Source organism: Hyaena hyaena, unplaced genomic scaffold (genome assembly GCF_003009895.1).
Source record: "Hyaena hyaena isolate Hyena2069 unplaced genomic scaffold, ASM300989v1 scaffold_85, whole genome shotgun sequence".
In the NCBI taxonomy this organism is placed as follows: Eukaryota; Metazoa; Chordata; class Mammalia; order Carnivora; family Hyaenidae; genus Hyaena; species Hyaena hyaena.
Genome location: NW_024080717.1, coordinates 2,892,989 through 2,917,032, shown reverse-complemented (window position 1 = coordinate 2,917,032; position 24,044 = coordinate 2,892,989). Strand labels below are relative to the sequence as shown.

The 24,044-nt window shown below is 50.2% G+C and overlaps 1 protein-coding gene across 1 annotated transcript in view; it reads left to right on the top strand.

The window, feature by feature from the left end:
- The window catches only part of WWC3 (WWC family member 3), a 113,965-nt gene that overhangs the window by 42,376 nt on the left and 47,545 nt on the right, over positions 1-24,044 (top strand). The window contains exons 3-5 of the mRNA XM_039234249.1: positions 1,783-1,986; positions 12,813-12,889; positions 14,080-14,159. Of these exons, the coding sequence (XP_039090180.1) occupies positions 1,783-1,986; positions 12,813-12,889; positions 14,080-14,159 (361 nt within the window). The remainder of the gene's footprint in view (positions 1-1,782; positions 1,987-12,812; positions 12,890-14,079; positions 14,160-24,044) is intronic.

Sequence of the window (24,044 nt, the reverse complement as noted above, 5' to 3'; positions counted from 1 at the left end):
CGCTCCCCTTCTCTGAACTCCCTCACTTTGTTTTGGCTGCTGGCAGCCTGCGCGTATTTAACAACATGTCATGGGCATAACAGAGCCACCATAGCTTGGGGTCTCTAAATTTGGAACAGGGACACCGCTCTGTGCAGTTTTTACTTGATCTGGAGCAACGCTTCGGTTGACTTCTCCACTGGGAGATTTGTGGCCGAGGAGGAGGGGAGCTTCTCTCGAGTGTAGGTGTCTTGCCCATTTGCTCAGTCCGCCGCCTGTCTCGGGCTCTGATTTCGGGGCCGTAGTCCTCTGCCCCGTGGAGCAGACTCCCTTTCCCGCTGCTCATTCAGCGAGCCTGCGGTCAGCAGTTAGCGATTGCCTTGCCTTGGGTTTCAGATGAAGGAAAGGTCCTGAGAATTTAATGATGGCGGGGGCTACGTGCCTGCCTTTGAGGGGCTTGTAGTTTAGTGGGGGAAACAAATGAGAAAGCGGTCAAGTGCCAGGTGCTAAGAACGACAGTCCCACGTGGAGAGACGTGTGTGCTGGGGGTGGGGGTGGGGGCTTCAAAAAGGAGGTGCTTTCGGAAAGGCGCCCAGAAGAGGGTAGGGTTTCCTGATGGGGCAGAAGTGGACAGAAGCAGCGCAAACAAAACCGGATGAGCCTTCCCAGAGATGAGGACTTCGGAAAACTCGGCCTATTTACAGGCCGGCTTGGTGGGGAGAGGACAGAGGCTGGGAGTGACGCTGGCAGGTCTGTTTCCGGACTCCTGCTTCACAAGGAGGATAGTGCTTTAAAAGACGTTCGTGTGTCAGTGACTCGCGAGCGGAGCTAGGAAGGCGACTTCGGCGAGCGCACTAAGGATGGCCTTCGGTGGGATGAGACGGGAAGCCCGCGTGGTTTCCGAGCGGGGTCATGAGGATCTGATTGAACTTAGGGGAGATGGAGAGAAGGGTGTGTCGTCAGCCATGATTGTATCCAGGGGGTAGGAATCACCAGTTCATGATGACCCGCAGAGGACTCTGGGTGAGAGAGAAGAGCCGGTGTTCTCTGAGGATGCGCCCTGGGCTGGCTGAGTGGGTAGATCCAGATGGTGCCGCTCACTTTGGTGGGGGGCGGGGGGCAGAAGGAGAAGCAGGGGATTGCCGTGTCCCTGTTTGCTTCGGTTCCAGTTTCGGGGGTGGACGGACACCGTGTGAGAATGAGTGCTGCTTCAGACGAGTGACTTGGACTTCCTCTGGGTCCGTCTGGGTGGAGACCCAGCTAGGAAGCAGCCAGAAGGAAAGTGGGAGCTCAGGACAGAGGCTGGAGCCAGAGGGAGGCACGTGAGAGAGCTGGGGTAGAAGCTGGGGGGGATTTATGGGTGGGGGGAAACGAGGAGGTTCATGAAGGACACAGAGGGGCTGCAGGTGTGGTGCAGAGGGCAGGCGAAGGGGAGCAGCCGGGCCAGAGGGTCAGAGAAGTCAGCAACCATAAGGTTGGAAGTAACCATTATTTCAACAGCGAGGAGCTCATCTGGATTCATCTCGGCCAATGTTTATTCACAGTGTGAAAAATTGTCTAGTATCGTCTCCCGCCCCGGGGAGACTTTTCCATATCCCTAGAGTTTTCTTCTCGGTTCAGCTGTGGATCTATAAACAGTGGGTGTTCCACACTTGAGGAGGCTTCGTTACGAGGATGCGTCCACAACGTGTGTCCTGGCGGTTAATTGATTGTCATACCGCCTAGTCACGGAACTGCGTGACTGTTGCTCAACCTCAAGATTTTACCTGCAAGTCACTTACATTCTCGCCCCTTTAATTTCAGAGCTTACGCAGATTGAGGACCCCAGAGAACAGTGGCGGCGAGAGCAGGAGCGGATGCTCAAGGAGTATTTGATCGTGGCCCAGGAGGCTCTAAACGCCAAGAAAGAGATCTACCAGATTAAGCAGCAGCGGTTTGAACTGGCCCAGGAGGAATACCAGCAGCTGCACAAAATGTGTGAGGACGACAGCCGCTCGTACACCAGCTGTGAGTTGACTGTCCCCCGCGGGCACCGTGCGCGGTGTCAAAAGCCACTTCTCCAGTAGCTTATGTGCCCACACAGAACTTGACTCGGGCAAGACGGCTTGGTAAAGTTTCCAACCGCATATTGTTAGGTCATCGGTATTTTGCCCTGGAATCAGGTGTCCCCCGCTAGCCACCCCTTAAGTGAGTATCTACCAGGGGCCCGTCCCGTGCTCGGGCACCGTGATATGCGGGAGCCTGAGAAAGCAAAGGTCCCTGCCCTCACCGCATCGCATCCAGGTAGGGAAGGGAGAAAACGGCCTCATGTCTCACGTTTGTCGGTTCAGAAAAGGGCTTCACTCAGAGACCTCTGCCACCGAGAGTGCTCATTAGGGGCGATCCTCGGGGAGAGCCAGCCAGTGGGTTTGTTCATCCCGCGTGGAAGGACTCAGGAGCCATCATGCGCGTCAAGCACGTGTCTCTGTGTAGAGTCCTTCCCGGGGCAGCACGCCGAGGATGGGGGAACTCAGGTGACCCGGAAGATCGGGGGCCCAGCCCCTCAGGTGGATGCACACCCATGTCCTCGAAAGGACTCCCTCTTTGTTTTAGTGGTTACCGGATGCGGGCCCCCATCTCCAGTCCTGTCTCAGACAGCAGGGCGTTTTTTTGCTGACGCGGTGAGTTCCCGCCTGAGCCAGTCCCTTCCCGACAGGCTTGTCACACTTAACAGCCCACCCCAGGTGCACATGGCCCTAACTGTTCTGGGCGCCAGTGAGTTTGGGAAGAACGCACGGCAGCGCTATGACCAGGTCGTATGTGATAACAACTGAAGTCCAGTTGAGACCCGGGAAGGTTACCCTGTGATGTGACCGCCACCTTGCCAGGTGTTGGCGCTGGCGAGGAATACACCGTCAGAGCTTGATTGTGTTGCCAGTCAGAACGGAGTTAGGGCTGAGGGGCCGCGGGTCTTTTTTTTATCGCAGCTGCTGTTGAGGGGGAACGCACCTTACCAGCGGCAGGGGTGGGGGGGGAGTGCGGGGCAGGGGTTCCCCTCGGCCACAGGAGCTGAAGACAGCCCTGCCCTCACGTGTCCCAAGGGAAGGTCAGGACCCAGGTGTAAGGCCATGTTGTTTCCAGCTTGTCTTCCCTCTTGCTCTTCAGATACTGATATCTGCCAGGTTGTTTGGGTTTTTGGTTTTTGTTTTAACTGTTCTTCAGAACGCAGTGAGGGGCGCCTGGGTGGCTTAGTTGGTTAAGCGTCCGACTTTCGCTTAGGTCATGATCTCGCGGTTTGTGGGTTCGAGCCCCGTGTCGGGCTCTGTGCTGACTGCCAGCTCAGAGCCTGGAGCCTATTTCAGAGTCTGTGTCTCCCTCTCTCTCTGACCCTCCCCTGCTCATGCTGTCTCTCTCTCTCTCTCCTAGAAATAAATAAAAAAAAAAAAAGAACACAGTGAGGCTGGTTTTCTATCTCCGTAGTTTCTTTTCTTACAATGTTTTTCTCTGATTTTGGTATCGGGCCTCACAGGATGAATTGAAAAGCGTTCCCTCCTCCTCTCTTTCTGGAAGGAGTTTGTGTGGGATTGGTATTTGATAGAATTCACCAGAAAAAGCCAGCTGGATCTTGAGGTCTTCTTTGTGGGAATGTTTGTAACTATAAGTTCAATATCTTTTATAGATGAGAGGTTATTCAGATGTTCTGTTTTCTTTGTGAATCCGTTGGAGTATTTGTGTGGCTCAAGGATTTTGTCTATTTTATCTAGTCCGAAAGTCAGCAAACTTTTCTACCAAAGGTTAGACAGTAAATATTTTAGGCTTTGTGGGCCATAGGGTCTCAGCTGCAACTATGCAACCGTGTCGCTACAGTGCGACAGGGGATAATACATAAACGAATACATAATAATACATAAACGAGATAATACATAATACATGATACATAAATGAGATAATACATAAACGAATGTGTGGGGGTTGTTCTGATAAAGTGTAAACGCAGGTAACAAGTTCGATTTGGCCGGCAGGGAGATTTGCTGACTGTCCAGCCAAGGTGTCAAGTTTATAAAGTTTGTAGAATTCCCTTACGATTCATTTCATATCTAGACACTCCTAGGTGGTGTCTGGTCTATCATTCCTAATGTTAATAATTTGTGTCTTCTTTTTTTTCTCAGTCAGTGCAGCTAAACTTTCATTGACTGTATTTGCCTTTACAATGAATTGGCTTTTTCCCCTCCTATTTCTTATCCACTTTCTGTTTTATTGATTTCTCCTCTTTATTATTTTCTTCCTTCTTAGTTTGGCTTTAACTCTGTTCTTCCTTTTCTAGCTTCCTAAAGTAGAAGTGTAGATCACTGATTTTAGACCTTTCGTATTTTCTCACCTGACCTGATTAAAGGTATGAATTCTTCTTTAAGTGCAACTTCAACTGCGCGCTGCAAGTGTCGACGCTTTCATTTTCAGTCAATCCAGAATGGCCGTTTTCCTTTTTGACCCGTGGGTTCTCTAAAAGCAAGTTGTTGGGACTTCCTAAAGGTGTTATGTTGCTGATTTCTAGCGTAATTCCACTGTGGTCAGAAACTACACTATGTAAGATCTCAGGCTTTTGATATCTATTGAGCTGACTTCTGTGGGCCAGCAGAGGGTCTCTCATAGGATTAGAAGCCCATGGTGTTGGTACGTCGAGGTCACACCTCGCTGCACCGGTGGCTTGGAACTGTTCCTGAGAGTATATGGTCAGCGATTGTAAGCCTTTTCAAAAGTTACTTGGCAGAAGCTACGTTGAACCACATAAAATTGTTCTTTTTGTAGCTTAAAAAGGGCTGACTATAGGCAGTTTCATATGATTCACCCTAATGGAATGTTTCTTCTCAGTAGCCTTTAGGGACCCTATCTCTTCCATGGTCGGGTTTGGTTAGGTCTCCAAAGGCCCTCCGGTTGATTTTTCTTCCACGAATGGAATGGGGGGAAAGACAGACCAGACAATTTGGCAGGAACTTTGTTCCAGCGATTGAAAAGAAAAATGGCAGCAAGGAAAGACATTTCTTACATATTGCCTGCGGCCAGTGCAGCCGAGACTTCAGTCGCGGTGAACATGGGGGCTCTGGACCCGAGCGCGTGAGGATGCAGTCGAGGAGGACCTTAGAGCATCCTGTTAGATTCCACACCCAGCCCTGGGGGAGGCGAGGGAGGAGGAATCCCGGGCCAAAGCTGAGCCCATAGATTAAGAGCATTTAGAACCCATAGCCCTTTAATGCTGGGACATCCCTCACCGTCAGGTTTTGTATTTCCGTGGGCTTTGACATGTGGGCATGTAGGAGATTGCACTCAGTTATATTCTTTCCTGTGCCCCATAGAATTTTCCTAATGCCCGGTAAAAAAGAGATACTCAAGGTGCTGTCCTGAGTGGTGAGTGAAGAAACCTTCAGTAGAGGAAGCAGATGACTCTATAGTGCTTATCTGAGACTCTTACCGTGCTCATCAGCATCCTGACCTGCTAGAAGTCTCTGTGTAGACACAGTCTCTGCATCCACTTGTGTAAGTGGCCCTGGGGCCAGATTGGGCCTGCCTGTTTTCCTGGAGGGCTAGAGGTACCAGTGGATTTGGCTGGGGCTTGTTGACTCATCTGGGATAAGACCCCAAATGGAATTGTAATGGACTTAATCCAGGTGCTTTACCAGGTCGCTGCTGTTCCTGGGGTTTTGACTGAGCTCTTTTAACTTGCCATTTAACCTGAACTACCAGTTATGACAGTGAAAACTCTGTTAGGTGACTCATGTGAATTCTCTCAGACCACACCGGTCTCTCACAGCCCGGATTGCTAGTCCTCTGAAGCAGGGAGGCGTCCCCTTGCTCTGGTACTGGGAACAGGATACCATTTGGACCCATTTCCCATTACTTCCTTCACTGGCCATGACTTGAAGTGAAATGAACTGGTATTCAGTGAGCTAGAGTTTCCTCTGCATCGTTACAATTGCAACAGTGTGAAGTACACGATGCTCTCTTTGTTGTACACGCGAGAAGCGGTACTGGGGAGGCGAGGTTACTTCTTCAAGGTCACACGCCCAGTAAATGGCAGAACTGGGATCTGAACCCAGGTCTGTTTGTGTACGCAGCCTTCAGTGCCCTGTACTGTTCCCTGGACATGGAAGAGGCAGTGCAGAGGAGCTAATTGTGCTTTTGAAACCCTTTGCCCTCCTGTTGTTCAACTTCTCTGGAAATAAAGACCGATTACAAATTGACCAGTCCTCTGGCAAGGCTGCAACACTAAGAGGGGCGGGTGGGAGGCAGAGCACTTTCTACTCCTTGGCTTTCTTGTGGCCCATGGTGGGATTACTCAACTATTCATCTAGTTTCCAACAGATACTTACTTAGTACCTGGTATTGGTATATCCCAGATACACCATGATCTAATTGCTGATCATCTAATCTAATGGCTGATTGTCAGGAAAAATTAGGCAGTGATGGCGAACAAAGGAATGAACTAAAACAGCCGTTTTCTTAAATGTTTATTTCTTTATTCTCGAGAGAGAGAGAAAGAGAGAACACAAGCCGGGGAGGGCCGGAGAGAGAAGGAGAGAGAGAATCCCAAGCAGGCTCCATGGTGTCAGCAGAGCCCAGCATGGGGCTCGATCTCACGAAGCATGAGATCATGACCAGAGCTGAAATCAAGAGTCGGACACTCAACTGACTGAGCCCCCTAGGTGCCCCTAAAATAGCCATTTTTACCATTGGAGCCGGCAGGGGTGGGCGGGAGGAAGTGATGTGCATTTCTCCCACCCCTTCACAGATTTCTCCCTGAGTTGTGGAAATCACCAGAATAAAACTCCATTCACTGGAGAGAAAAGACTTTGTGTCAATATTGGGCCATCTGGTATCTAAGAATATCGAAGCCTTGACCTTTTTTTTGGTCCCTGAGCAAAGCAAATGCAAATGCTTGCCGGGCATGTCCCCATGAGGCTGAAAACCGTACTCTACTCTATTTCTGGGAGCTGCCTGGTACGCAGGCCTATTTTGTTTGTAGGATGCAGGGATGGAGCTGTTCTGCAGTGGACATGTTCTCTCTGCGACACGCCGGTGCTCTCCCATAGTTCCATTTTGTCATTTTCTCCTACTTTCTTCTTTTTTTTAATGTTTTATTTACTTCTGAGAGAGACAGCATGAGCAGGGGAGAGTCAGAGAGAGAGGGAGACACAGAATCTGAAACAGGCTCCAGGCTCTGAGCTAGCCGTCAGCACAGAGCCTGATGTGGGGCTCGAACCCATGAACCGAGAGATCATGACCTGAGCCGAAGTCGGACGCTCAACCGACTGAGCCCTCCAGGTGCCCCTCTCCTACTTTCTTCACGTGTTGTTTTCTTTTGCTGGTAAAGGAGTTTCATCCAAATCTTTGTAGTGAAGGAACTTCTTCATTATAACTATGAAAACTGAAAACAGCAAACGCTACCCAAGAATTAAAGGCCTTTGTATTTTTCGACCTGATGGGTTACGTTTGTATTTGCTTTGCATTAATTCATTGTTTTGTACACTTCTCATTATGTGTGGTATCCGCCACCACAAAGGCGAAAGAAAAGCCAGGAGGAGTTACATTAAACTGTTAACATTGCTCACATGTAGAGGTGGAAAGAGGGAGGTCTTTTTCTTTTTTCAGACTTATTTTAAGACTTGTCTCTGATTCCATGCATTTATTTCATGCAGTGAGCATCATTCTCTCTGGGTGAAGGGTGAATCGATTCCTCATTTAGAGGAAGAAGATAGTTCTGTCTTGATTTACCCTACTTCTTCGTCCTTATGCGTTCTTCTCTTTGCCTTTTCCACTGAGTACATTTGTTATTGCAGACGCTTTTATGCTAGAGTTAATCTTTCAGTCTTCCTGAGAAACTTGAGCTTCCAGATACATTCAGACGAAGTATTATGACCATTTGCAGGATCTTCCAGAAGGAATTCTTGCGTGGGAGAAATTACGGTCTAAACCGCGGGTCAGCAAATTATGCATGGTTTCTGGGCTGAATCCTGTCCACTCTGGCTCTTTATAAATAAAGTTTTATTGGAACGCAGCCACACCCACTCGCTTCCCTATTGTCTATAGAAGCTACAGTGGCGTGGCAGGGTTGAGGAATTGAGACAGAGACTGTTTGGTCCACAAAGCCGAAAATATTTACAATCTGGCCCTTTGCAGCAGAAGTTTCCCAACCCCTGGTCTAAATCAGTAGTTCTGAACCCTGGCCACAGGGTATAATCTCCTGAGGGGCTTTTAAAAACTGCTGCCCAGGCCCCACTCACAGAGATTTTGATCTAATTGGCCCCAGGTGGGGCCAGACATTTTTTGGTAAAGCTTCCCAGGTGAGTCCCAGAGTTGAGGATCTACGGGTCTAGACTGGCTGTGATGGTCTCTTCCAGCGGCAGGAATAGGGCTTTGTGACCCCGGCTTAGGAGCTACCAGAAGTCTGCACCAAATGTATCTGTGGGTGGCTGGGAGAGGTGGCTTAATCTCCCGTGGGAAAGTGCTGAGCCACCCTGAATTCCTGGGTTAGGTGGTGGTGACGCTCGACCTTCTAGGTTATCAGTTTTGCCAGCATTCTTTCTGAGGCCTTAGGCCCATCCCACAAAGGCTTCATCCCGCAGAGGGGTTCTCCTCTACCGCCGAGGCTGATACAGTGGCCACGGTCTGTCCGTTCTGCCTTTTGTTTTCTCTGTGTAAGCGTGTTGGAGCTGGCCCGGGAAAAATGGGTCGCACAGCATTTTTCACGGGTATTAGTTGGCGAGACTCAATCTTAAAGGCGATTGCGGAGTGTACGTCTGTCGAGAGGTAATCCCCTGGTCCGTCCCAGAGGACGTTCCCGAGAGAGAACTCTCTGTCTGAGTTTGGTGGCGTCTTCTGTTACCTCTGTAGGTTACCTCTGAGCAGGCTTGTTTGATACTCTTTGTTCCTTTGCTCATGGCGCCTGTAAAAACAAATGTCATGCCCTCCTCCGTTGGCCTGGGTTACTTGCGCGCCTTTGTCCCTGCTCTGGTAATGAGTACCTGTCAGCATGGGAACTGTCGGGGCTTGCCATCCCGTCTGCCAGGGTTCTTCTGGCTTCCTTGAGCAACTCCTGGTAGTGCCGATGCCTGGAGGGGCACACCTGGTCCCAAGGGGCAGTCTGCCCAGAGGACGTCTTTGGAGAAGGACTATGGCCTTCCAGAACATGTCACCTCCCCCCACCCCCAGGGTGACCTTAGGTTCCCACAGCACAGCGGAGGCCTGTGTGTAACAGAGAAACGGGGAGGCACAGACGGACACATGAGCAGACGTGTTTTCCCTTTTCGATGCCCCGTAAAATCAAAATCCAAACTAAGTCCTGGGGTCTGCCGCGTCACGAGTGCTTAGTGCACAGCCCCCGCTCACCTATTGGGCAGTGGGCACTGGGCAGCCCGGGGTCCATTCCTTCCCTTGTTGGAAAAGCTAATCTGATGAAAGAATCTTGGGCAGCTGGCCCACAGGAGCCCAAGTTTCAGACCCAAGTCCCTTCTTGACTGATGTAGATCAAGTCACTGCAGACTTCGTCTTTGTTCAAGTGGGGTGACGTAATCGTTGTCTCTCACAAAGATTTTCCAAGAACAGATGCGATTAATGTGAAAGGCACCCTCCACTAGCAAGCGGCGGGAGTTGGCGTTGCTGTGGTCCAGCTAGACTGTAATCTCGGTCTCGCGTCACTACTGTACGCCTGAGTGGGCTGTTTAATCGCTGTGGCCGCTCAGGTCTTCAAGAGAGAAGAAAGTTACCAAGGCGAAAGTTGGGTCTTTATCATAAACCCTGAGGCTGGAGACGTGTCTTAACAAGAGGCATACTTTTTTTAAATGTCGTGGAGTGCACGCCGTGAAAAATGGAGCCTGGCATCCTGAGGTGTTCCTCGGACTGTCCAGAAAGGGGTTCCGTTAGACTTACCGGCAGATGTGAGGCACTAAGGATTTGTCTTTGTAAGCTGAGTCACATTATTAAAAGTTATGCCGGTGTTCACGACGCTCCTTCGTATTTGAAGGTAAACTGTGTTTTATCACTGTGTTAGGTACTTGAGTTGCCTTTTCCCTCGTCCCAGTCCTGGAGTTTTTAAATTTGAGAGACTGTAGCAAAGCTGACACGAATTCTAGCCTCATACGGAAAACCTGTTTTATCATTTGGGATGGTTTCAGCTGTAAGTGACAGAAAAGACCCACTCCCGTGTCACAGAACAGTCCTTCATCCGTGGAGTGGGCCTCCCCATCGGTGGGTTCGGTGGCTCTGTGAGACCATGCTTTATCAGGCCCGCCCCCCCCCCCCCCGCCATGACTCGGTACCCGCGGAGCCCCCCGGGGGACAGGTGCGCACCCGACAAACTGAGGGTCCCATTAGTTAGGAAAGAGAACGGGGTAGGGGTGGGGGGCGCAGGTTGCTGTGTATTTGTCCAGCTGTATCCTGTTATTTCAAGTCTCTTGGCTAATTTTCCCTATGAAATTGCATAGAAAAGGAGTTCTTTGGCAACGATTTGAGACCGTTATGTTACCGCTGTTTAATACTGCTGCTCATTTCCCCGGACTCTGGTGAGGGGGCTGCTTTCTCCCCCAAATGGGAACAATTCCAGGTGGTAACCGCTGGCATTGTCTTCCTCAAATGCAAGGTGACAGGTTGACACGCATGGGAGTGAGGGTATCTGGGTCCCAGTGGAAGTCCTTTTAACTCAGGTGTGGGGGGGTGGGGGGGACTTTGAAGTCCCAGGAGTTCAAGGTAGAGATTTCATAGAAATGATTCCTGACTCTTAAGGGCTTTGTCTAAGGTGTTGCTTTCAGTACCGATCTTAAAACGAAGCCAAGGAATCAGTCAAATGGAAGTTGAAGGGTTTGGAAATAGCTACTCCTTGTTTAAGAAAGAATTCCATTTTAGAAATATTTCACTCCATGTCTTCGAGAGATTACGATTCTAAATATAAGAGCATTGAGATAAAGTTGGCAGATTTATTTCTAGCAGATTCTAACGGTTTGAAATCCTGACTGTGTTAGGGACTTCAATAGTAAGTTTTTTATGAAAGTGGTTTTTTTTAATAGATTAGCTTTTATTATTATTATTATTATTTTAGAGAGAGAGGGAGCACAGGAGCAGGGGAGAGGGGCAGAGGGGGAGAGAGAGAATCTTAAGCAGGCCTGTGCTCAGCTCGGAGCCTGATGTGGGGCTTGTTACCATGACCCTGAGATCATGACCTGAGCCGAAATCAAGAGTCAGACGCTCAGCTGACTGAGCCGCCCAAGTGCCCCTGGAACTGTTTTTTTTAAAAGAGGTACCTGAGCTGCTCCAATTAACTTTGGATGTGGTTCTAGTTGAGGCTATTAAACAATCTTGCTGTTTAAGCCACTTGATGACTTTGAGCCGTCCTCTCTGATACAAAGTCAGGAAATGATCTTGAACTAGTCGCTAGCAGTCGGGCCCCAGTCATCTGAATGGCAGGCAGCCTTCAGTGCCCAGACCCGGGGAGTAAAGAGAAAGATGCTGGTGCTGCCGATGGGTCTTTGAGCAGGTGCAGTTAATGGGAATAACCCGGAGGCAGATGATAGTGGTGTGGGGTCGGCCATAGCCGAGACGGAGGCGCGCGCCACCAGCTAAGGTAGGGGCAGAAGTTGAGTCACTGCAGCGCAGAGGCTGATGGCTTCCGAAGCTTAAGAGAAAGGAGACAGAAGCATCAGGAAAAAGCAGTGCAGGGAGGTGAGTGGGGAGGAAGAAGTTAGAAGCGGCCACTAACTGCTCTGGCGGCGGAGACCCTGGAAAAGGCTCGTAGCTATCTGCACCGGCAGAAATTGGCTAACTGCGCTCAGCACACAGCTAAACAGCCTTCGTGTCCTCCTCACCCCAGGCACCGACTACTTGTAACGATGCCACGTCCAGTTGGAGAGCTTAGAGGCCGTGCTGTACCGGGGAAGACAACTTGCTTCTGTGGGGTGTTTTAGCTAACCCTGCAGTGAAACAAGCTGCCGGCATCAAAGTGGGGGTGCCGCGCTTTGCCCGGAATGCGCAGTGTGGAAGGATGGCTTTTCCCCGGGCCTGTCGGCTACTGACACATTACTGGAAAGTCACCTTTCTTTTTTTTATAAATCTTTAGTAATTGTTTCTTTTTTTTTTTTTTAATGTTTTATTTATTTCTGAGAGAGAGAGACCACGTGAACAGGGGAGGGTCAGAGAGAGAGAGAGGGAGACACAGAATCCGAAACGGGCTCCAGGCTCTGAGCTGTCAGCACAGAGCCCGACATGGGGCTCGGACCCACGAACCATTAGATCATGACCTGAGCTGAAGTCGGACACCTAACTGACTGAGCCCCCCCGGGCCCCCTTTAGTAATTGTTTCTTATGTCAAAAATCATTCATCTGGAGAATACAGATCTGAGGGAAGGAGAAAAAAAAAATCTTCTGTGATGAAACAATTGGGAATAACCACAGGTAGCTTTTGGATTCTGTCCTTCAAGTGACATCCAGGTGTATATGCATTTGAAAAGAAAGCCAAAATGGATTCATCCTGTATGTACTATTTACATACTTAGAGCTGTTTTCCGTATCAAAATCAACCCCCCCCCCCCGAGTGTTATCTGTGGTTTTTAACCCGAGTGATTTTGCATTCGAAGCAAATGGTTTTGATTTACCGACAGCCGTATATTGCCTCATGTGGAATCACATCGAAAGGCCACAGGCAGAAACCAAGCGTCAAGATCTGAGGTTGTGAAATGTTAATTCCTTACGAGCCGGTGCCAACTTGTAAATTGGAGACTTTGAATTAATTATTGATTCAGAAGTTCCTGTCTGTGTGTATTTATTTATTTTAAAGGATCCATTATAAAATACACTGTTTTCCTTCTGTTTAGCCTTCTCTGGATATTCGACAAATACAAAGTACGACCCATACCAAATTAAAGCAGAAATAGCAAGTCGTCGGGATAGGGTGAGTAAAAGAGCCCTCTCACACCAGAAGCCCCACGGGTATTCCTATGTAGCATCACTTCTGATGGTTCATTTAATGGTGGTCAGTGTGTCCAACGCTCATATTTTGGTAAAATTTTTAATTTCATGCATTATTATCACGTGTGGTTTTACCCTTCACTCTTTTCTAACAGGCGGAGAAAAGTTCCTTTTTGAGAGCCCAGCCCATCTAACAAAAAGCCGCCTGTACCCCTCTGTGTTTTTCCTAGAGCTAGAGTCCTCCTGCCCAATTCGAAAAGCTCTGGTGACATCAGGGCCTGGTCTCCACGGCCTGCTTCCCACTCCCAGTGGGATGCCGACCTTGACCCTCTGCGGCTTCAGCATCTCTGTTTTCCCCTGGTGGCTGTATTCCTAGAGAAATCTTTCCCACAATGGCGTTTGGCCAGAAGGTTCTGATGCTCCTTTCCCGAGGACACTGGGATTCTTTACATGCCCCCCTGTCTCATCCCTTCAGTGCCCCATGTTGGCCGCGTGGGAAGGGGGACGGGTTTGTTGCATTTGTGGCAAATCGTGGGAGACATCTTGGAAATGAAGCCTCTTCCGGTGTCTCGTGCCCCAAACCTGAGTGTCTCAGCACAGCAGTTCCCAAACCCCAGCACACCCGAGAAGAGCACCTGGGGAGGGGTTTGCACGTGTGAGCTGCCAGGCCCACCCCCTGAGTTTTATTTATTTTTTAAATATTTATATATTTTTGAGAGAGACAGAGCGTGAGCGGGGGAGGGGGAGAGGGAGACACAGACTCTGAAGCAGGCTCTAGGCTCTGAGCCGTCAACACAGAGCCCGATGTGGGGCTCGAACCCATGAACCGTGAGATCGTGACCTAAGCCGAAGTCAGATGCTTAGGTGACTGAGCCACCCAGGAAAACCGCATTGGGCAGCCTGCTGATGATAATGTATAAATCACTGCCTGAAAAAGAAACTAGTTGCTGGTCCCACATAGGCAGGAGCCTGTCAGGGACATGGGAGCTCCGCGTCTAAGTGAGGCTCTTCTTCCACGGTGGCTGTTCTGTTTGTCCGTGGACAGAAATTCATGGAGGGCATAGGTGACCCAGCGCATTGGAAGCGAATTAGGGGACGGTGTTAACACGAACAACTGTAGAAACGCTTCTCAGACCTTGTTTTCAGAAAAAAATATATATAATTTGTCTTTAGCTTTCCAGATTAAAGCGAGAGCTGACCCAGATGAAGCAAGAGCTGCAGTACAAGGAAAAGGGGGTGCAGACCCTGCAAGAGTGAGTTGCCTGCAATCACAGAGGGGGCAGCGTCCTGTGACGTGCCCTCGTGCTCACCTGTCGGGTGCCCGGGCGTGCGTCCTGAAGCTTCACGGGCCTTCGCTTCTCTGCTTTTCTTTACCCTCAGTCCTAAGCCTCAGACTCCTTTTCCCAGAAGATACTTGGTTCCTTTCAATGGAAATACCTGGGACCCAAGACCTTTATTTTGTATTTACGCGCATTCTCTGTAGCTGTGGCCGTCTAGGACACACATGGATGTTTACGTATGATTTCCAGTTTTGTTGGTTTCGGTCTCAAAATTTTTTAATTTCACTTAATTAAAAGTCAAATAAAATTCAGAATTTAGACCCCCAGCCTCCTAGCCACACCTGACCTGCCTGGCCAGTTGCATGTGGCTAGCGTAGATCTTCTCTACCTCGGTGCCATTGGCACTGTGGGCCAGATAACTCAGCATCACGGGGTGTTCAGCAGCATCCCCGGCTTTGACCCCCTGGGTGCCCGTAGTACCTTCTCACCCATTTGTGACAGCCAAAAATGTCCCTAGACATTGCCAACTATTTCTTGGAGGCCACACGTGCCCCTGGTTGGAACCAGCGGGCTGGTGGCCACCGCATTGCCTAGAACAGATAATGGGACATTTCCGTCGTCACAGAACAGCCTGTGGGGCACTCTGGTCTACAGACCTTCCTGTGGGCATCTTTACAGTTAGAACTTTATCCCGACTAAGAGTTTGGGGGCGAATTTCTTTTTTTTTTTTTTTTAATTTTTTTTTTAATGTTTTATTTATTTCTAGGAGAGAGAGAGAGACAGTGTGAGCAGGGGAGGGTCAGAGAGAGAGGGAGTCACAGACTGAAACAGGCTCCAGGCTCTGAGCTGGCAGTCAGCACAGAGCCCAACGCGGGGCTCGAACCCACGAACCGCGGGATCATGACCTAAGCGAAAGTCGGACGCTTAACCGACTAAGCCACCCAGGCGCCCCTGGGGGTGAATTTCTTTTCTTTTCTTTTCTTTTCTTTTCTTTTCTTTTCTTTTCTTTTCTTTTTTTTTTTGTGAGCTATATTAAGTCAGCACGTTCAGTGAACACAAGTTATTTCATCAGTGGTGATAACTGTCCTTCTGAACGAATCGATTTTCTTAAGAAAGAGTATTGTGTGCTTATTGGGCGATCGAGAGTCCATTCTCTCTCGATTCAGAGCCTGGCTTCTCTCACCGCACTTGAACATGTGCCTCATGAGACCTTCTGCGCCTGCTTTTCTCATCAGTCACTGGGGATTGTTTTAGCTCAGGCTGCTAGGCCGGGGGCTTCAACAGTAGACATTGACTTCTCACAGTTCTGGAGGCCACAAGTCCAAGATCAGGTCCTGGCAGATGTGGTATCTGGTGAGGGCCTGCTTCTGCCTTTTTGCCATGTCCTTCCATGGTGGTGGTGGTGGTGGTGGTGAGTTCTGGTCTCTAGGATCTCTTCCCGCATTGTGGGGGACCCCACACGCATGACCTCATGTAACTCTCATTGCCCCCCCCCCCCGAAGGCCCCATCTCTATATACCATCACATTGGGAGTTAGAGCTCACCTTGTGAATTGGAGGTGGGGGGGCAGTGCACCTGCCGCCACGGCAGCGATCACTGGGCCGAATTGTCCCCAGGGCAATACAGGTGCCAGCTCTGGTCAGCCTTCGGCGAGTGGCAGTATGGTGACTGTTCCTTGTAAGGGTGGGCAGCACGCCACGCCCCTGGATCCTGTGTGCTGATGTGGTGACCGTGTGTCAAACGTGACGTGACAGAGGTATTGCTCTTGATAGGGAAGTGATACAACCAGGGAAGTGTGGACAAGCCTAATTATCTCAGCTTCAGATAAAGGGTAATCACCGGGCAGGTCAAACCCTGATGTGTAATACTGTTTACTGTTGAGATTCGTTTTCTTAATCATCCAGGAGTGGTTTGGTTGATGATTTATTGGCCCATTTGTTTATGAAGGACCTATTATAGGCACCAAGGGAGATAGAAAAGGGAGCTGTGTCCTGCCTGGAGCTGGGTCCCGCTTGGCTTTCTCTGGCCCTGAGATGTGACCATGCCCTCTGCAGGCCCGGCCACACGGTGGATTTTGATAATCCCATTCACATGCTCAGTGCGGCCGGGAGTCCTTGAACCTTACGGTCAGCCTTTTGCTTCTCTGCCATCTTCCAGCTGTGCACAGTCTCGTGGGATTTCAGTCTGCAGCGGGAGTTCCTTTAAGGAGCCCTAGTCCGTATAGCTTTTTTAAAAAGTTCTGCGTAAGCAAAGCAGTCCTTTTTGACATCGGCCACAGTTTTGTTCCTCATCTTGTCCATTTGCTACGGTGCTTCCCAGTGCATTGATTCATGTTCCGTCATCTTACACATAAAGCCCAGTCACCCTCCAGATCCTCGGATGCCTGCTAGGGTGCATCTGTGTGTGCTGTGGCCACATTTTCTTGTGTCGCTTCCACTAAAGGGCTGGATAAGAAACAAGCAGGATCAAATAAATTAATCTGGAAGGTCTTCTATACTTACTAGGGTAAGTTGAATCAGAGATCGATTTCATTCTTTCCCTCGGCCACACAGTAGCTTTCTGTCGTTACCAGGGAGAATCCACAGTGTCTAGATAGTACCTAACTTAATGCTAGGCATTGTGCCAGCCGGAGAGTGCAGCTAGTTCAGTTCTCATTTGGAGAGCTCCGGGGAAGGTGATAGAGGTTCAGGGTGGTTCCGGAACACCGTGAGGACACACAGGACCCCTGAGCCTCAGAGGAGAGCCCTGCCCGGCACCTTTCCCCGCCGGCCCTGGCTTCTGTAGCGGGATTGCTGGCCCGGTGCCTGTCCCTCTGGCCTCCGTCCCTCTGGCCATCTCCATTTCTTTGTGTGAACACACAGGTTCTATTGCAACAGCAGGCAATGACTGAGCACTAGAAAATAAAGGTGTCAGGGCTCAAGGGACCCCACATCTGTAGGAAGTAAACTGATCACTTGTAGTCGAACTAATTTCAATGACAGGAAGAGGTGGCCTCGGTTTCTCCAGGTTTGTTGGATGGGAAGCAGTCAGTGCAGGCGGAGCTGTTACTTCACCCCAGCGGCTGGAGTGGAGTGTGGGTTGTGCTCCTCAGAAGAAAAGGGCTGCTGCTCCTTGTATTTGCTCTCCGCTTTCCTCAGCAAGGCCTCCATGGGGGAGTAGTGAGAGTAGACATGTCCCTGCCAAGGGGACGGTCTTCACCCCCTGCCAGAGCCCGTGGGGATGCCTGCCCTCCCCAGGAGTGGCATGGGAGAAGCTTCTGGATCTGGCCTCGGTCCTGGGGGTCTGACTCGCTGCGGCTGTCCAGGTCGAGCTGGCTCGAGAGGCGGCTGTATTGTCACCGTACATGCTTGGTCTGTCCTCACAGGAGGGACAGGAATCACAGGCACTCGTGCCGCGCTTAAAATTCTTTGCGAGTGAAAACTATTCCGGTAGCCTTCCTCTGAGTTATATACACTACATAGGAGACGAAAACAGCCTCATTATTTTTCTGGTATTGAGGATCGACTCTTCTGTCTCCATAGAATCCTGCAGATTGGTATTATTGTTGAGGAAATTTTGGAAACCTGTAAGCATTGATAATGCGAGTGCCCTACCCCTACCGTAAACTCCTAACTCTGCGCCCAGATAATACACAAGCTGTTATACGTGGAAGGGCTTCTCGGATATTATTACCAGCACTGATTTAAGCCAGAGACCCTAGCTTTTCCTCCAGAAAATTTTCTGCTGTTCTTGCTTCCCAGAATATCCGGTATATTTTCCAGAGCACCTCGCCAGGAGTTTAGCCGCTTATAACATTTTAAACTCTTACTTGTTTATCTTGGTGAACTTTCCTGGCTAACAAGGAAATCCATCATTATGCTTGGGTCCAAGTGAGGAAAAAAGAACCTTTTGTATTTTTTTTTTTTTTAGGTCTATGTATGTTGTTAATTTTTGTAAATGGGAGCTGGCCACGAACACAGTTTCTGGGTTAATGGTCAAATCGGTACGTGTGTGTGTGTGTGTGTGTGTGTGTGTGTGTGTGCGCGCGCGCGCGCGCATGCATGTGTGTAATGTATATAAACTTTTAACGATGGAAAATGTCAAGCGGACGCAGGAGTGGAGAGAATAGTATAATGGAACCGTCCTGTGCCCTTGACCCCACTTCAACAAGTCACCACACAGGGGCCAGTCCTATTTTGTCGGTCACCCTCCTACACCCCCGAGACCCTGCCTGCCTGATTGAAGCAAATCCCGGAGCCCTATTGAATCCATAAATAGCTTTTCTGAAGCTATGCATCCTTTTTGAAAACGCAACTATAATACTGGTTTCTCACTTAGTAGTCCTCTCTTAACATCATCCCCGTCTCCAGCAAGTTTCCCGTTTTTCCGTTTTGTTGGGTCCAGGCTCAGAGAAGGCCCACACAGTGTGTTTGGTCGCCGTGTCTCTGAATCTCTCCTCCTCTGCACTTTGTTTTTTCTTACCTTATGACGACTTGCTGAAGGAACTAATTTGCTTGTCCTGTAGAATTTTCCCTGATATCAGATTTTGCTGCTTCGGCGCTCACGGGCTCACTTAACACATTCCTCTGTCCCCTGCTACGTACGCAAGCTCATGTAATTAGTTAGAGAGACTTGATCTGATTTGGGTTCGGGCCCTCCTTCTATTCTTTTCCGCGGGGAGGGGGCTAAGTATGTTTTTTTCGCTGGTGGTGGCGTGACTCCCATCGGGAGGCGTGTGCCCTCTCCAGCCGTCTCTTTTTGTGACGTGGAGTTTATCGACGGGTCCTGGCAATGTCAGCCTCAGTCGCCCATTTGTAAAGTTTCCCGTCAGCTTTACACCTGCTACCGTGCACGTGTGGATAGGAAGGAGTTCAGGAGAAGTCCCCAAAAGTGGGTGTGCTGGGCCAAAGGGTAACCACCCTGGTCGTATTAGGAGACGTGGCCAGATCCCTCTCTTTACGGATTGCACCGTGTGGCCTTCCCACCGCTAACAGGTGAGTTTCTGTTGCCACGGCGCTGCCACGAGAACGCGTTGTCTAGCTTTCCGCATTGTTGCCAGGCCCAGAGGCGAGAGAGAGAGAATCTCAGTGTGGTTGTCCTCTGCATTTCTCGAGGCTCTTTATAAAAATCTGCAGAAAATCAGAGCGGCATTTATGTGTAACGAACATCGTTCGAAAACTTGAGCTTTTCCAGTGAAAAGCTGCCGCGCTCCGCTGCCCGAAAGTTTCTGAAGGGTGTTTGGGAAAATGATCTCAGTGCAACTTGTTACTCCCCTCCAGGGGCAAAGGTGGAGGGTTCAGCAGCAGCGTGCGCATGGCTTCCTGAGGGGGCGGTGTGCAAGAATGCGCTGAGTGTGCCAGTAGGTGTGGGAGATTTCCCTCTCTCGCTACTCTAGATCTCCCGCAGATCTGGAACGTACCTCGTGTTGGATTCCGAGTTGTCCTGCAGCCAGAAAGCTCGTTTAACGTTGCTTTATCCTGAGTTTCCCACGCTTACGTGCCGTTGAAGGCTTTTCCTACCGTGACACCTGTAACGTCCCCGAGAGCTGGCGTGATGGCCCAAGACGCATCGGGGGGACTGTCCTGCCCGTCTTTTTACCATCCTTCGTTCTCAGTGAGCTGTTGCCACGCCTGACCCCTCGCTCCCTTCTCCCAGCTTCTGCCACGGTTGCTGTTACGGCTCACCATTCTCACGCTGTGGCCGTGGGGACTCTTCAAATGTCTCCTGTGCTTGTGGCTTTCTCTCTCACTTAGAATACAGCTCCCCCCCGGATAAGCTGGCCTCTGTCCTGACCTCGTTTCCCCCAGCGTTCCCCCCACGCCCCTGTGCCCACCCCCTGGCCAACCTGCTGGCGCTCTCACTGGAACTTGCAGCCGTCTGTGCCCAGAACACTCTCCCCCAGATTCTACTTGCCTGTTCCCTCCTTTCTGTAGTTTTCTGGACAGATGGTGTCTTGCCGAGATCCTTGGTTAACCACTGGACCTAAAAAGGAGCCCTTTCCGTCACACTCTGTCCTGGATCCTGGCTTCGTTTTCCTCTAAACGCCGATCGCTGCCCGCCCTGATGATTTATTTTTGTGGTCTGTCTTCTTGCCTAGCGTCATGCCACATGGGAACGAGGACTTTGCCTTGTTCCCTGCTAGGTCCTCAGGACCCAGAGGGTTCCCCTGGGTGCCGTGCGGATGGCTGCTGTTGCTGCCCCTGGCCGCTGGGAGCTGTGACGCGGTTCGTGTCACTGCTGGCCGCTGGCACCCCCTGGGCTGCCTGGACCATAGGAGGGCTGTGTACGTGGGCCCAATCACCTTCTCAACAGCTGCCCTCCAGCACTGCCTGGTCTTCTACGTACAGAGCTCTGTTGTGTTTTAAGAAATCCTGTTCCTTATCACTGCTGTTCACATCATAGAAAGGAGTTCACTAAATATTCCATGGGGCACTTCTTAGCCATGAGGTAATGTCTTTGCCTTGAGCCTCGTCATTGCTTGATGAACTTCTTCTGATTCGGGTGGAATGAACAAAGTGAAACCCATGTGTCTCCTTAAACAGGAGAGAGTGACTACACCTTCCCCAGCATTCGGTATTCGAATGATGCAGTATTGGATATTGGAATTCGCATTTTCTCTCCGAGGGGATTTAGCGTTTTCAGAAGAGTGGGATCGTTCGCAGAACAGGCTTAGACGGACAGCATCCCACTGACATAGCCCGTCAGGTACGGCCTGTGCGGAACCCGGCACCGCTCAGATAACTGGAAAGCCTACGGGGCGGGGGCGGAAACAGAAGGAGCGTTGTTCTGGCTGCGGGACGGGCCTGCTGCTCCACACAGGGCCCGCTGTTGATAGAAAGCTGCCGGAAGCCGTCTGAGGTGCCTTCAGGCCCCTTGCCAGGGCCAGCGATGCAAAAGGTGGAGTTGTAACAAAACTTCTCATTCTTTCGGGTTGTAATGCGTGGTATTAACACGGAATATCTGCAGCCGCCTGGCAGCCCTTTCCTTCCAAGCTGTGGGGTGAAGGAGCCATTTGGTTTTGCTTTCGCCAGTGCAGTGCCCTTGACATCTTAAATTGAACAACCGATAAGGAAACTTCGGGGCAGCAGGAGGTGGTGGTTCATCGGGGCTCTGAAATGCCTTCTCAGCCGGACTGCTGTCATCGCCCGAAACCGCACCTTCCCCTTTTCTCTTTGACCCTTTCTTTCAAAAGTAGACCGTGGAGGGCACCAAGGTTTCCTTTGGGGCCACATCTGACTGGCTGTGTGGGTGGCCTTCGGCTTTGACACAGTGTGAATTTGGAGGCCTTGACTCTGAGTGTATTGCTAACCTAGTGTGAGCTCGTGTGAGCGGCCCTGGTGGGAACTTCACTGTGCCCCTTCCTGGCTGTGTGACCCTGAGCACGTCACTTAACCTCCCCGAAGCTGCTGCTTCAAGATGTTGAAACGGAGAGACTGTGGTCTGGGTACCGGGTTTGGTTTTTTTTACACTGTGCCTTAGTCCATTTGGGCCGCTAAAACCAAATATCCTAGACCGGGTGCTTTATAAACCATAGAGAGTTATTTCTCAAAGTTTCAGAGACTGGAAATCCAAAATCAAGGCGCCGGCCTGGTCGGCTTCCGTGTTTGCTGAGAGCCAACTTCCACCCCCCGCGCCCCCCCCCCCCCGCCGCTCGTTCACAATATTAGAGCACTGATCTCACTGACTCCAGTCATGGGGGCTTCTCCCTCATGACCTGATCACCTCCCAGAGGCCCCACCCCTTACCACCATCACCCTGGGAGTCAGGATCCCAGCATGTGGGGGGAGGGGGGAGTGCGTAAACATTTAGATCATAGCACAGCGCGTCATACCTCATGTTTTTCCTAGCACTACCTTTTATGGACAGTTGCCGCCTTTCTGTCGTTTTATTTGCGATGTATCTGTACTTGGGCTCTCGATTAAAATTTAAAAAAGGAAAAGACAGTTCTTTGGCAGTCACAGATGTTACAATTTGCTTTATGAAATGAGATATATTGGTATTTTAGAAAATACCAACTCACTCACCACATCCTCTGAATTTGACCGAAGTTGTAGAGGGAATTTGAGCAAAGGGAGAAAACTCCCAAAGAAATGAATTTTGCAGCTGTGAAGGAAGAGGTTTCCTACCCTTTGAAGTTTTTATTAGGTGGAATTTATCACAGTTGGAAATGGGAGTGGTTTGAATTCTGTGAGGCATCGCCTGCCCTGATAAAAGCACATGGGCCCGACCTTGGCCGCTCCGAGCAGGGTACCTGCAGAATCAAGGGGCAGCACTGTACTCGGCGATCCCGCGTAGGCTTGAGAATTGGGACACGTGGGTGACTCGCGGCGACGCTGCCAGATCTTAGCTTGTCACCTGAGGCCGCTGAGTTCATCTCTCTGAGCCTTGGGTTTTTCATTCTAAAATCTGAGAAGCTGCTGCGGAGATTCAATGAGGTGACAGACGCAAAGCGTGCCACAAGACCCTGGGGCCTAGTAGGTGCTTGGCACATCCAGCTGTTGTAATATACTAGTTATGTAATTATATAGTGTAATCAAATAATATATACTGTATAGAGTGTTCATGTAAGGTTATATTTGCATAATACATAATAACCCTTTCAGATCGGATGTTCTGTTATATAATATAAATATATGATGTATAGTTGTGTACTATGTAATGCAATACAATACACATTATACAATAATACAACGTAATAATGATATATAACTATTTTTACATAACGGTATTCCGTCTGAAATACCAGCATTGAAGATCATGTTCTCTAAGAGCTTTCACACTTTTTTAACGGTGGAATCTTTTTCCTTTCCCTTTCCTGCACGCGACATCTTCTGTGGAGCCAGAATGTGGGAGATGGAGCAGGGGGGAGGTGCTTGCTGAAGCAGGGGTGAGGACCTCCGAGCCCTAGACGGGCCCTCCCTGTAGCCGCTCCTGCTCCCCACGCCGGACACCCTCGGCACACAGTGGGGATAGCCATTCTAGACCAGTCTGCATTCTCCTCGAGATCTCAAGAGCCGCTTGGGTGTAGCTCAGGCCAGAGCGCAGGTCCGTGGCCTTGAAGTTGAACATTCGTTCTCCTAGGTGCTCCGCAGCGCCCGCCGGTGGCACCGATTACGGGGCCGCCGAGCCCTCTCCCCAAGGGCATTGTGGCCAGTTTTCCGGTGTGTGGCGGCCGTTGCCATCGTGGGGCCTGGTGCCTTGACAGCTGCTGGCTCAGTCCCCGGGCTTGCCGATGTGGTGGCCACGCTTCAGCTTTCCTGCTGCTAAAAGCCATAAGGAAATCACAGTTAGGTAGAAAGCTGGGGCCGACACGCGTAGCGTCTCACATCACAGCCTTCATACCGGGTGCGTGTGTCCGGACTTCTGTGGCTATTTGATGAGCTTTGATTTTCAGGCAATTGAAAACATTTCGTTCGGTGCACGGGAGGTTCATTTCTCCGCGTGAATGTCGGCGTCAGGCGGTGATCTATTTGCTGTATTTCTTGTTCTGGAGGAGCGGTAGACCTGGCTAGCAGAGGCGCTGGTCATTGACTGTTACGGGGAAATCAGACTTCCCCAGCCTTGGGGTTTTGTCTGAGAATGATGTAATAACCCTTTCCCACCGACTTCATCCGCCTCTGCGGGTCATTGGTGGTGACATTAAATGAGATGTATTGGAAAGTCTTTTATCAGAAGATTGGTACAAGAAGGCCTTATTCCATAAACGAGTCTAGCTCTTCTCTGTAAGAAAACTCGGGCCACTTCTTTGGCAGACGTGGTGCTGTGAGATGGCTGGCCTCTTACTTCCGCCCTCTGTGGGAGATGCTTGGTTCTCCGGAGAACGGCCGAAACGGGAAAACGCATGGCCAGGCTGTGCGGGGATGGAGGCGTGTCACCGTC